This window comes from Gambusia affinis, linkage group LG17, assembly GCF_019740435.1.
Source record: "Gambusia affinis linkage group LG17, SWU_Gaff_1.0, whole genome shotgun sequence".
Classification (NCBI taxonomy): Eukaryota; Metazoa; Chordata; class Actinopteri; order Cyprinodontiformes; family Poeciliidae; genus Gambusia; species Gambusia affinis.
In genome coordinates, this window is record NC_057884.1 from 23,180,928 (window position 1) to 23,192,565 (window position 11,638).

General features: G+C 40.4%; 1 protein-coding gene across 2 annotated transcripts in view; it reads left to right on the plus strand.

Annotated features, from left to right (window-relative positions):
• Nucleotides 1–3,126, plus strand: part of LOC122846992 (NLR family CARD domain-containing protein 3-like) — a 165,289-nt gene extending 162,163 nt beyond the window's left edge. For both annotated transcript variants that reach the window (XM_044144331.1, XM_044144332.1), the window contains exons 6-7: nucleotides 1,963–2,009; nucleotides 2,159–3,126. In XM_044144331.1, coding sequence (XP_044000266.1) covers nucleotides 1,963–2,009; nucleotides 2,159–2,694 — 583 coding nt within the window. In that variant the 3' untranslated portion in view covers nucleotides 2,695–3,126. The remainder of the gene's footprint in view (nucleotides 1–1,962; nucleotides 2,010–2,158) is intronic.
• Nucleotides 3,127–11,638: the final 8,512 nt, after the last annotated feature.

Genomic DNA, 11,638 nt, shown 5'->3' on the forward strand with positions numbered 1-11,638 from the left:
CAACCACATCTGGAGGGTCGAAATGACAGCAGCCCCAAGGGCACTACGGCGGATGCAGCTGTAAGCATGCCCAAAAGTTGAAAATACCGCACAAGAGGCAGTGGCATGCCGTGCCTGAATTTCGGGAGCATGCTCAATATACTGTTCACCCACTGGGGTGTCGGGCAAGCAGTCATTTAGATGGAATCCATGGCAATGCCCAGGAAGACAGTCTCCTGTGAAGGAGTCAGACTGCTTTTCTCCATGTTCACCTGCAAGCCCAAGCATCCCACATGTTGGAGCACTAACAGAGTATCTCAAACCGCCTGGTCCCGTGTCGCGGCACAAATGAGCCAGTCGTCCAGATACGGGAGGATCCTTAATCCTTGTGCCTGCAGAGGAGAGAGGGCCGCTACAACACATCAGGTGAACACCCTGGGAGACAGTGAAAGCCCGAACGGGAGGACCCTGAACTAGAAATGCCTCCCCTGAAAAGCAAAACGCCAATGAGGCAGAGCGATAGGAACATGAAAATAAGCATCCCTGAGATCTATGGAAGTGAACCAATCGCCCGGGAAAATTGCCTGCAACACTTCCTTGGTGGTTAGCATATGAAAAGGCATGGCCTTCAAGTACACATTCAGGCCTCTGAGGTCCAAGACTGGACGTAGCCCCCCGGTCTTCTTTGGAACCAGAAAATATATGGAATAAAAGCCCCGTGGATCCAGCAGGGGGTCCACAGGCACTATAGCACCCTTGGCCAGGAAGGTGCAGATTTCTTGCTTCAGTGCCTGTGCCTTCACCAGTTCGTGGATCACAGTCATCCTGACCCGGCCGGGGATAAGTGGCCGGCGGCGGAATTGCAGACAGCAACCCTGGGTGCCTCCTGCATAGCCGTCAGGATCCTGCCATCCGTTGTCGGAAAATAGCATAGCATCTTCATCATTGGCTGACATTCCATCCTGCTCGGGAGGGAGAGCCGCCCCGAGATCACCATCAGCCTGAAAGGACTGGAGGAGGGCTTTCATTTGGGCCAGCTCAGTAGTGAGACGATCCACTCTTGTGGACAACCTCCCTCCATCGGTACGTCTGGCTCGCTTTGCCGGCACCAAAGGTGCAGCAACAGTAGATCGTTTGCACATCACCTTTCCCATCGGCAACTGACTATGCGGCGCAGCGCCCGCCCAGTCGGTAACTATACCGAAACCGAAACTATAGAAGAACTCGATGCGAGCAGAAACGCTAATGTGAGTCAAAAGAGCCACAAAAATTAACGTGGCAAATCAAAGCGAACAGTAAACTACTGCTGAGAAAAGGACAAAAACTTACCAGTCGCCGCGGCGACCGCAGATCTAGAGGGCGAGACTTACCCACAGCTCTGACCAAACCCGGTCTCGCGGCTACCAGCAACAAGCAGCTAGGAAAATAGTGGTACACACAGAAGCAACCAGCTTCACACGACCACACACCTGTACTCAACACACCTGCGCGTGAGAAGAACAAAGGGATTGAATGCCGGGTGCCACGTGACTATGTGGCACCCGGCCTCTGGCGGTCAGTAGGGATGAAATAGAAGCTTTGTTCAGGGATGAGATGTCAGCCATTACTGCAGCTGCTGGATTCAGGATGCTGCTTCTTCTTCTTGGTGCTGGATATGTAGAAGTCCAGCAGCTCCTGATCAGTGACATCAGAGCGTGACATCATCAGTAGAGTGATGATGTCATTTCCCTCTCAGAGCAGTGAGTTTCTTCAGGTTGTTACTGAGGGATTTCCTTTCTCCTCTCTGTTGGAGCTTTTCCTGTGTTTGGAGAAATGAGTTGTGCTGCAGCAGCACCAACTGTCCTTCCTACATCCACTGCAGTTTGCAATCCAAATGTTGGACTGTTCCTGTCTCAGTGGAGGACAATGTGTGTCTGAGAGACATGTAATGTCCATGTTTGCTGCTGAAAGATACTGATGGTCTGACCCCCCTCCTCCTTTCAGGGTGGAGCCTGCTGGAGTCCAATTCCTGACACCAGGTCTGAGGAAGTGTAAGTGTGTTTTTCATCTGATTCATGACAACAAAGCAGCTCACATTCAACCATCTTCAAACTGTCACATCACTCATTCAGGAGTCATCATCAAAGTATCAATAAATGATCAATAACTGCAGCTGGATTGTGTTTGTTCTCTCCATCAGATTCCTGTCAACTCACCATCGACACAAACACAGTGAACAGAAAACTCAAACTGTCTGAAGACAACAGGAAGGTGACAAATTTGGTGGAGCTTCAGTCATATCCTGATCATCCAGACAGATTTGATAACAGGAATCAGCTGCTGTGTAGAACTGGTCTGACTGGTCGCTGTTACTGGGAGGTCGAGTGGAGAGGAGATGTTGATATATCAGTGAGTTACAGAAGAATCAGGAGGAAAGGAAACAGTGGAGACTGTTGGTTTGGATGGAATGATCATTCCTGGAGTCTGAGATGCTCTGATGATGATGGTTACTCTGTCTGGTACAATAACATACAAACTCGTCTCTCCTCCTCCTCTGTCTCTAACAGAGTATCAGTGTATGTGGACTGTCCTGCTGGCATTCTGTCCTTCTACAGAGTTTCCTCTGACTCACTGATCCTCCTCCACACCTTCAACACCAAATTCACTGAACCTCTGATTCCTGGATTTGGGTTCTGGTGGTCCAGTTCTGGTTCCTCTTCAGTGTTTCTGTGCTGATTTGAATCTAAAGAGTCTAAAGATTTTCTTCCTGTCAGAGAAACTCTCTCACTGTTGAACAGATAGTTCAGTCTCTACAATCTATTTCTTGGTGAAACAATTCTGATTGAATCCTTGGAAACTTTTTCTTCTTCCAGTCCTTTAAAAATGGAAGCTGGGATTATTCCAGGATTATTCCAGGATCCTCATGTTTTTCTGTTTGTTTCCAGTCAAAGCTTCACACTGAATATCAAGATGTTGTTTCTCTTATTTTTTCCTTTCATTCATCAGATTTCATTGAAATGTTGATCAGTTTTTCTCAATCACTGATCATTTTCTGTTTCTATCGGCTCCTATTTTTCTCAACATGTCAGATTTGAATATTAAATCTTCCTTTTGTAAATTTGCTGCAGTTTTTCTTCATGTGTTTTAAATAAAAACATTTTTCTTCTGCATTTGGTTCATTTGCTGCTCATTTTGTTCTTTTCCTGCTCAAATTTTATGGCTCCATTTTTCCAGATCACATAGTAACATTTCTACCTAAAGCCAAACATTAACAGCCAATCCATGTGATCAATATCTGTGATCGGCAGTGATCGGACCTCATGGTGATCAGAACCGGCAGGAAAAACCCTGATGGGAGCGTCTCTACCCAGGAGTAACATGATGGTTTAGAAGTTCATTGAAATCTTTTCTGTTTTGAAAGAATCTCACATTTGGGGAACTTGTGAATGATTACATTATTTATCATACTTGGTTCTGCTTAAAATAATTAAATTAAACTGAATTATTCTATTGTCATTATTGTACTTACATTTGGGAGATTGAACATTTATATTTTATTAAGTTTTTAAAATAAAACTTTAAAAAGTTCATAAAATAAAATCAATCTACTGAACATTCTGATTTTATGAGGATCTGTTTGAAATGTTTGTTACAAAGTTGATTAATTTTTATGTGAATTAAATTGGTGTGTTTAATTTGTGTTTTTTGTAATGAACTGTTACTGGATGTAAAACTATTTTTATTTTTTAAAGGATTTTGACCCGTTTACTGGCCGACATTTATTCTATAAATCATTTGGTGACCAATTAAAAAGTAAATGTATTGAACTAAAAATGGAATATCTAATTTCTGGAGCAGAAATATTAATCACTAATACAGTATCCTCAAGTGACTGGAGTTTATTTATTTTTAACACAGTTTGATGAAATGGTGAAGAAAAATATAAAACAATTATAAATGGAACTGGTTCATTTTTTTCAGGGGAAAAACTGTCAGAAAAATACAAAGAAAATTAAAAACTTTGATTTTAAACACTTTAAGTAAAATTAAACTTATAAAAAATGTTTAATAAATCATGGAAAATACTTTATTTTAAGATAAATCACAGTCTCACCACATGACATTTTTTAAGACCACAGCCGAATCATATTGATAAAAAACCTCTGAAAACGTCTCATTTTAATTTTTAATTCTAATTTCTGTGTGCTCAACATTTCAAATGTTCTAATAATTGCAATGGATTTCCATATTTTTAAATGTTTAATTTCCCCTGATGGAAATCCTGATACGTCAACGACCCTGAAACAGACGTTCCTCCAAAATCTCAGTGATTTCCTTTTCTTTCAGTCTTGCATCCACATCAGCAGAAAGAGGTTTTGAAAGCACTGAAATATCATCAGTAGCAATAATTTCAGCATTTAAAAGCTGAAATCTGACTTCATCTAGTTGAGTATCAAGTCCTTGAATGGGAGGTTTTAGACTCCTGGGTAGTTTGAGCAGTGAATGTAACAAACAGCCATTGATAGAAAAAGCTGCTGTTCCTGTAAATGAAGTCAACATGACAGTTTGATTTGATATGTCAGCCTCCTCTCCATCAGTAGAAGAGGCTCCTGATGGATCTGATGATCCAGAGCAGTGCTTGCTTCAGAGTCAATACATTTAATCAGGTGGGATTTTCCACTTCCTGCTCCACCGTTGACATAGAAGTCAAATGGATGAGGGTTCAAAGAATCACAGAAACACTGAATACACCAGTCTCTTACTGCATAGAACACACAGGCCTGGTTCTGGTTCAGGTTCTGATCAGTTGTGCGTAACACAGCTGGATCAATTGAAGGCTGTTCCCTGATGACTCTGACTTCTGTTCCAGCATCAGACTGATGACTGCAGTCGGGGGCAACATCCTGTTCTTTGTCCTCATCAGAATATCTCTCAGATTCTCATCACACTGTAATCTTACAGCTTCAGATTCAGGAGCAAGAATCCACCATTCATCAATCACATTGTCTCTGTTTTGTTCTCCTTCTTCCACTGCACTCTGAATCTCCTCACAAAACTTTCTCATATTTGTCCGTCTGTCTTAATGCTTTTCACAGACTCAATGTCCTCAGAACCAGGAAGTTGTTTGCAGCCAGAATAGTAGAAGAACTGATGGGTTTGGGACCATCATAATGTTGAAATAATAATAGTGCCGACTGAATACCAAAATGAATTAGTGGCATTTTAATGCTGGCTGAAAAAAAGAGCCAAACAGGCAGAGAAGAAGGTGAAATCAGAGACAAACAGAGAGATGGATTACGACACTCTTCCTCTTCCTCTTCCTCTTCCTCCTCATCCTCAACTGAGTTCTGATGGGTCGGTTCAGATGGTCTCTGAAGATCAGACACCAGAACAGAGGCGGATCAGAACCAAAGCCAGCAGCTCTGCTGAAGCTCAGGAGAACTCTGAGTCCAGATGTGGACCCTGGTCTCCTCCAGAACCTCCTCTGTTCTGCTGTGGAGGAACTGTGTGGCTTCAGTTCTGCAGCAGGACCTTCTCAGCTGCAGCAGAAGAAGAAAGGACTTCCTGTGTTCAGGTTGGATAGAAACCTGGATATTTTTCTAGCTTGTGGCTCTGCTTCCAGCGTAGATGTTCTCCAGGGTTCTGATCTGGATCTAGTGGACTGTAGAGCTCATCAGGTTTCCTCTCATCCACTTTCAGATCTTCAGCCTCCTTTAGATTCAACCTGAAGCTTCTTCTGACGGAGCTGCAGCTAATATTTAGCATGATGTTTATTCTTCTAGCCTCAGTGTTCTGTTCTTCATGTGACTCCACTGAATCCAACTCTGATGTCGTTCACTTCAGAAGTGATGAAGATCCATTTTTCTTTCTCTTCCTGCTCATTTCTTTCCAAAGCTCCCATTTTTTCCAGGAGGATCTTCAATGTTCTCCAGCTCTCTTTAGATGATGAAGGAACTCAGACTGACTCCACCCGGCTGGTGCTCCAGGTGAGCAGAAACAAACAAACCCTAAAGTCGTCCCTGCAGACCAGCTTTAGATTTGGATCAACTGAACATCAAGCTTCAGTAACGTCTCAGTTAAAGTTTGTTTTCCAGATCTGAGATCAGAAAGTTCTGGTTTCCATCATGTCCCAGTTCTTAGTTCTGCTTTTTTCTGCTTCTTTTTCTCCACTGTCCACCAAACAGAGACAAGAGGATTAAATACTAACGTGAACGACAACAAAGATTTCACATATTAAAACATTCACTATGTCCAAACATGAGAGATAATTTATGAACAAATAAATAAATAATAATTGATCTCTTCAATCAGAACCAGCATTAATCAACCAGCTGCTCTTAGGAAGTTTTGATTTAGTAACTCAGGATTGTTTATTTTGATACAACCTGCATTTGACTTTGAATGAATGTTTCCCTCTTTTACTAGACATTATTTGATATAAAAAATGTTATTAGATTTATTTGACTCATGTATAATTTATGGATCAGAGAATTTTACTGTTAAATGTTGTTTAACTGGCTGCAGGTTTTTCTCTTGTTCTTTTGACTGAGTAGCTGCTGAATTGCATGTTTACCTTAATTAGCTGAATTTATAACCAGATCATTTTTTAAGTTTTTCACATCACATAGTATCATTTATAATTAACACAAAAAATAAACAGTCAATCCAGGCGATCAGCAAAGATCGGCCTCATTGGTGATCGGTATCAGAATCGGCAGTAAAAACCTGATGGGAGCCTCCCTACCAAAGACCTTTCTAAAAAGTCCAGTATTGACTTTTGGTTGGTATCAAAGCAAGTTGGTTCTGTTGCTGTTAATATTGATACACACTCTGCTCCTTTCTCTGACCATAAAATAATCACGTTAAGCCTTTCACTCTCGACGCTCGGCATTCCTGGAGCTGAATGTTGGAAGATGAACAACAGTTTTCTCTCATATGAGGAAGTTACTGAAACCATCAGATCCCTGATTAAATCCTGCTGGGAGGAAACCTGTAGATAAAACTCCTTTAGTCCTTTTTGGGAAATGATAAAATATGACAGGAAAATTCATGAGATCCTTCAGTAGGAACCTTGTAAAAAAGAGAAGGCAAGAGGAAGAAAGTCTTTGTTCTCAGAGAGTTTCTTTATCCAGGATGAGCCATGATAACCTTAATGAGGATGACCTTTCTCTCCTTAGTGAAAGTCAAACTAAACTTGATGAAATATATAAACAGAAGGATTGAAGCGCGTTTGTCAGGTCTAGAACGAGACGGTTGGAGGAAGGGGAACAAAGTTCTTCCTACTTTTATGGTTTAGAAAAATGCTGAGCTCCTGCAGAAAAACATTCAGTTGCTGCCACTGAGCTTCTTAACAAAATTAGACTAATATTGTTGTTATCTATGTTCAAAAGTTGGTAGTATTGGTTACATGTACTTGAGTAACCTTTTTGGGGAAAAAAATGTGTTTATAAGAGTAGTTTTACTGTACTGTTTTTATTTTTCTTTTACTTGAGTAATATTATTTCTTCTCTTATTTTAGTAGATTGATTTTGCATTCAAAGAAATAAACTCAAGAAATTGGAAACCTTAGATTTCTGTAACATATGAGCTGTTTATGCAAATTTCATAATAATTATTCAACATTAAACATGTCACTGTTTATATCCTTATTTTATTAAACATGGTTGTTTTATTTTATTTTATTTTTTTCACAAATATTTTTATTAGAATTTTCTGCTATATAGACTTACAAGAAAAGAACATGAAAAAAAAGACAACACAAAAATTAACACAATGCCATCCCTCCCCCACCCCAAAAATAATAATAATAAAGAAAAACACACAAAACCCCAGGGCTCACTATCTACACAAAAAGAAAGAAAAGATTAAGTTTACATGTCACATTGTTCAATAAAATATAGGAAGGGGGACCAAATATCATAAAAGTCTTCAAGTTTTCCTTTTGTTATACAAGTCAGTTTTTCCATTGCCAGGTTGTTGCTCAGTAGTTTGATCCATTCATTTATCTTTGGTCTTTCTGGGTTCCTCCATTTCAAAGCAATCAAATGTTTAGCCTGCAAAAGGCAAAAATTCACAAGCTTCTTTCTCTTTGTAGGTACTTTAAGTCCATCTGGATAAATGTGTAGTAAGCAAAGTTTACTGTCCATTGAAACATCCTGTTCAATCAAACGAGAGGTGAACACAATAACCTCCTTCCAGAAAGTTTGAAGTTCCACACATTGCCACATACAATGAAAAAGAGTACCCTTATCTATATTACATTTAACACACACATCAGGAATATTTGAATTGAAATGGTGAAGTTTTATAGGAGTGATATATGTCCTAAACAACCATTTGTATTGTAATAGTCTAAACCTTGTGTTAATCGTTTGTGTCTGTGCTATTAGACAAGAGTTGTTCCATTATGCCTTCAGAGATTTCTGTTTGCAAATCTCCTTTCCATGCTTGTAGATATGCGAGACTGTTTTCTTTTAAGGCTAAAAGCAAGATATTATAAAATTTGGAAAGTAGACCCCTACTCTGATTGTGTTGAGTGGCTATATATTCTATGGTAGAGAGTGGGGGCTCAGTAGTGGATTTCAGTGACCAAAGCTCCTCATCTGTAAATACTTAAAAAGTGTTTTTGAGGCAGACTGTACCTATTTGCCAGCTGTTCAAAGGACATCAAAACTCCTTCACTATAAAGGTCCCTATTTTATTTAAGCCTTTATTCAACCAAATTCTAAATCCTCTGTCTGCCCTTCCTGGTTTGAATCTATTATTTCCCCAGATAGGTGATAGACATGAGAGCTCAGACACCTCATCCAAAACCGAATGCAGTGGTGCCAAACTGATATTGTGTTTTTGAGAAAAGGATTTTGGTGTTTTTAATAGGTGTTTGAGATCTGCTGAGTAAAGATAGGATGTCAAAGGTAATGTTAGTAAGTTGTTCTCTATTTGTACCCAAGAGGGTATGTCATCAGTGGAAAAATAGCAAGTAGCAGCACAAAGCTGTGCTGCATAATAGTACAACTTAATGTTTGGAACTCTAAGCCCACCTCGCTCATAGGGCAAGTAAAGAAGAGAGAGAGTCGCAATCTGGGGCGCGATTGTTCCATATAAATTTGGTAAATGCTTTATCTATCGAAAAGAAGGAAGCTGGAATGTGTAAGGGGATGGACTGAAAAAGGTATAAGAACTTCGGGAGAATGGACATTTTAATTACGTTAATACGACCCACCATTGAAATTGGCATCTCGTTCCATCTGTCTAAGGAATCTAATATTTTCTGCATTAAAGGATCATAGTTTATAGAGACTATTTTTTCTAGATCTGGGTTAATCTTAATTCCTAGGTAGGTAAAGCCCTCATAGGTATAAGAAAATTGTGTTTGTATTGGGGGGTTATTTCTATTAAGCAGTAATAAGGAGCTTTTCTGTTGGTTAACTTTGTAACCTGAGAATTCACCAAATTCTTTCAGAATTTTATCAACAGCCTGAATAGACTCTTTCAGATTAGTTAAAAACAGAACAATATCATCCGCAAAAAGAGACAACCGGTGCTCCACATCTCCAATTTGAATGCCGGTGATTTCAGGGGATTTGCGTATTGCCATGGCAAGGGGCTCAATGGCAAATAAGAAAAGGAGGGGGGACAGGGGGCATCCCTGTCGCGTCGATCTACAGATGCTAATACATGTTGAAAGTTGACCATTTGTTGCAACCTTAGCAATTGGCTCAGTATATAATAATTGAATCCATTTTAAATATTTTTCTCCTAAGCCAAATCTCTTGAGGGTATCAAAAAGATAGCTCCATTCGATCCTGTCAAAAGCTTTCTCAGCATCCAATGATAGAAAGGCGTGGTCCATAGCAAACTGTTTCATATATAATATATTTAGTAATCATGGTATTGTGAAAGGCTTGGCCCAATAACAAATCCATTTTGGTCATTCGAGATTAAATTAGGTATATGGGTTTCAATCCTTCGAGCCAAAGCTTTGCATAAAATTTTTGTGTCACATTAACGAAATGGGCCTATATGAACCCATTTCTGTTGGTGGTTTATCTGGCTTTAACAAGAGAGAGATAGTTGCCAAACGTAGTGATGGAGGCAGGATGCCTCTTTCATAAGATTCATTGAATGCTTCAAGTAAAGGGGGCAGTAGTTTATCTGAAAATTTCTTGTAGAGTTCAATTGGAAGGCCATCAGGGCCAGGTGCCTTACCCGAATTCATGCGGCTTAAGGCCATTTTAAGTTCTTCAATACTCAGCTTTTCATCCAAATTGTTCTTACTCTCTTCTGACAGAGTTGGAAATTGAAGTTGGTCCAGAAATTGCTTCTGTTTATTTGTGTTGTCTAGATATTGGGATGTATATAAGTTTTCATAATATTCTGCAAATGCATCGTTTATACTTTTTGGATCCACCAGATTTTCACCATTATTTAATTTGATTGAACTAATGGCACGATTCGTCTGTAACTTTTTAAGCCTCCAAGCTAAGAGTTTACCTGCCTTCTCACCCTGATCGTAATATGATTGTTTTAACCAGACCTGGGCATTTTAAGGCCCGCGGGCCAGATATGGCCCGTTGGGCATCCCTGTCCGGCCCGCGTCCCCCCAGTCAAAACAAAACACCGTATTTTCGTGTGCATGCGACACAGCTGTCTTTTATTTTGAAAGGGCTTGACGCACCGTTTATGAATGCACGTATGTAAATGCTAACGCACAGCAACAGGTGATGCTAGCAGCGAATACGATCCCCACAAAATGTCATCTCACGGTAAAAAAAGAAAAGTTGATTCCGAATTCTGCATTTTTAACAAGGCATGGACAGCGAAATATTTCTTTATTGAAGTCAAAGGCAAGGCCGTGTGTTTAGTTTGTGGTGCGCAGGTGGCTGTGTTAAAGGAATATAATATCCACCCCACTACGTGACCAAACACAGAAGAGATACAAGAACTTTTCAGAGAAAGAGCGCTTCACTGAGTCGTCTGTACTCGTAGCCAAGTTGCAAGCTCAACAAACACTTTTTACAAAACGCCTGGCATTTAGAGGAGCTGCAGTCAAGGCAAGTTTTGTCATATCCCACAAGATTGCTAGGAAGAGCAAACCTTTCTCTGACGGAGAGTATATTAAGCAGTGCTAATATGTCCTGAGAAAAAATACGCTTTTGAGAACATCTCCCTCTCCCGCCGCAAACGTAACGAGAAGGATTGAGGACATCGCGACGAACCTGGTGCTGCAACTGAAAGACAGCGTGAATGATTTTGAGTACCGGTATTTTTCCCTGGCTTTGGATGAGAGCTGTGACATACGGGACACTGCCCAGCTGCTCATCTTCGCGCGGGATCAATGCAGAATTCAGCATCACGGAGGAGCTGGCAGGCATGCGGTCAATGAAAGGAACAACAACAGGGAGTGAGCTCTTAGTAGAGGTAAATGCGTGTCTGGAAAGCTTGGGTCTGAACTGGGACAAACTGGTGGGCGTGACAACAGATGGGTGTCCAAATCTCACAGGAATTAAAGTTGGTTTATTTAAGAGAATCCAGGATAAACTGGCAGAAAAGAACCCTGAGCAGAAATTAATTTTGTTTCATTGTATTATGCATCAAGAATTGTTGTGTTAAAAATGAATCATGTGGTTGATGTCGTGCAAGGGCACTGACTCATAGACAGTTTGTTTCACTTTCAGAG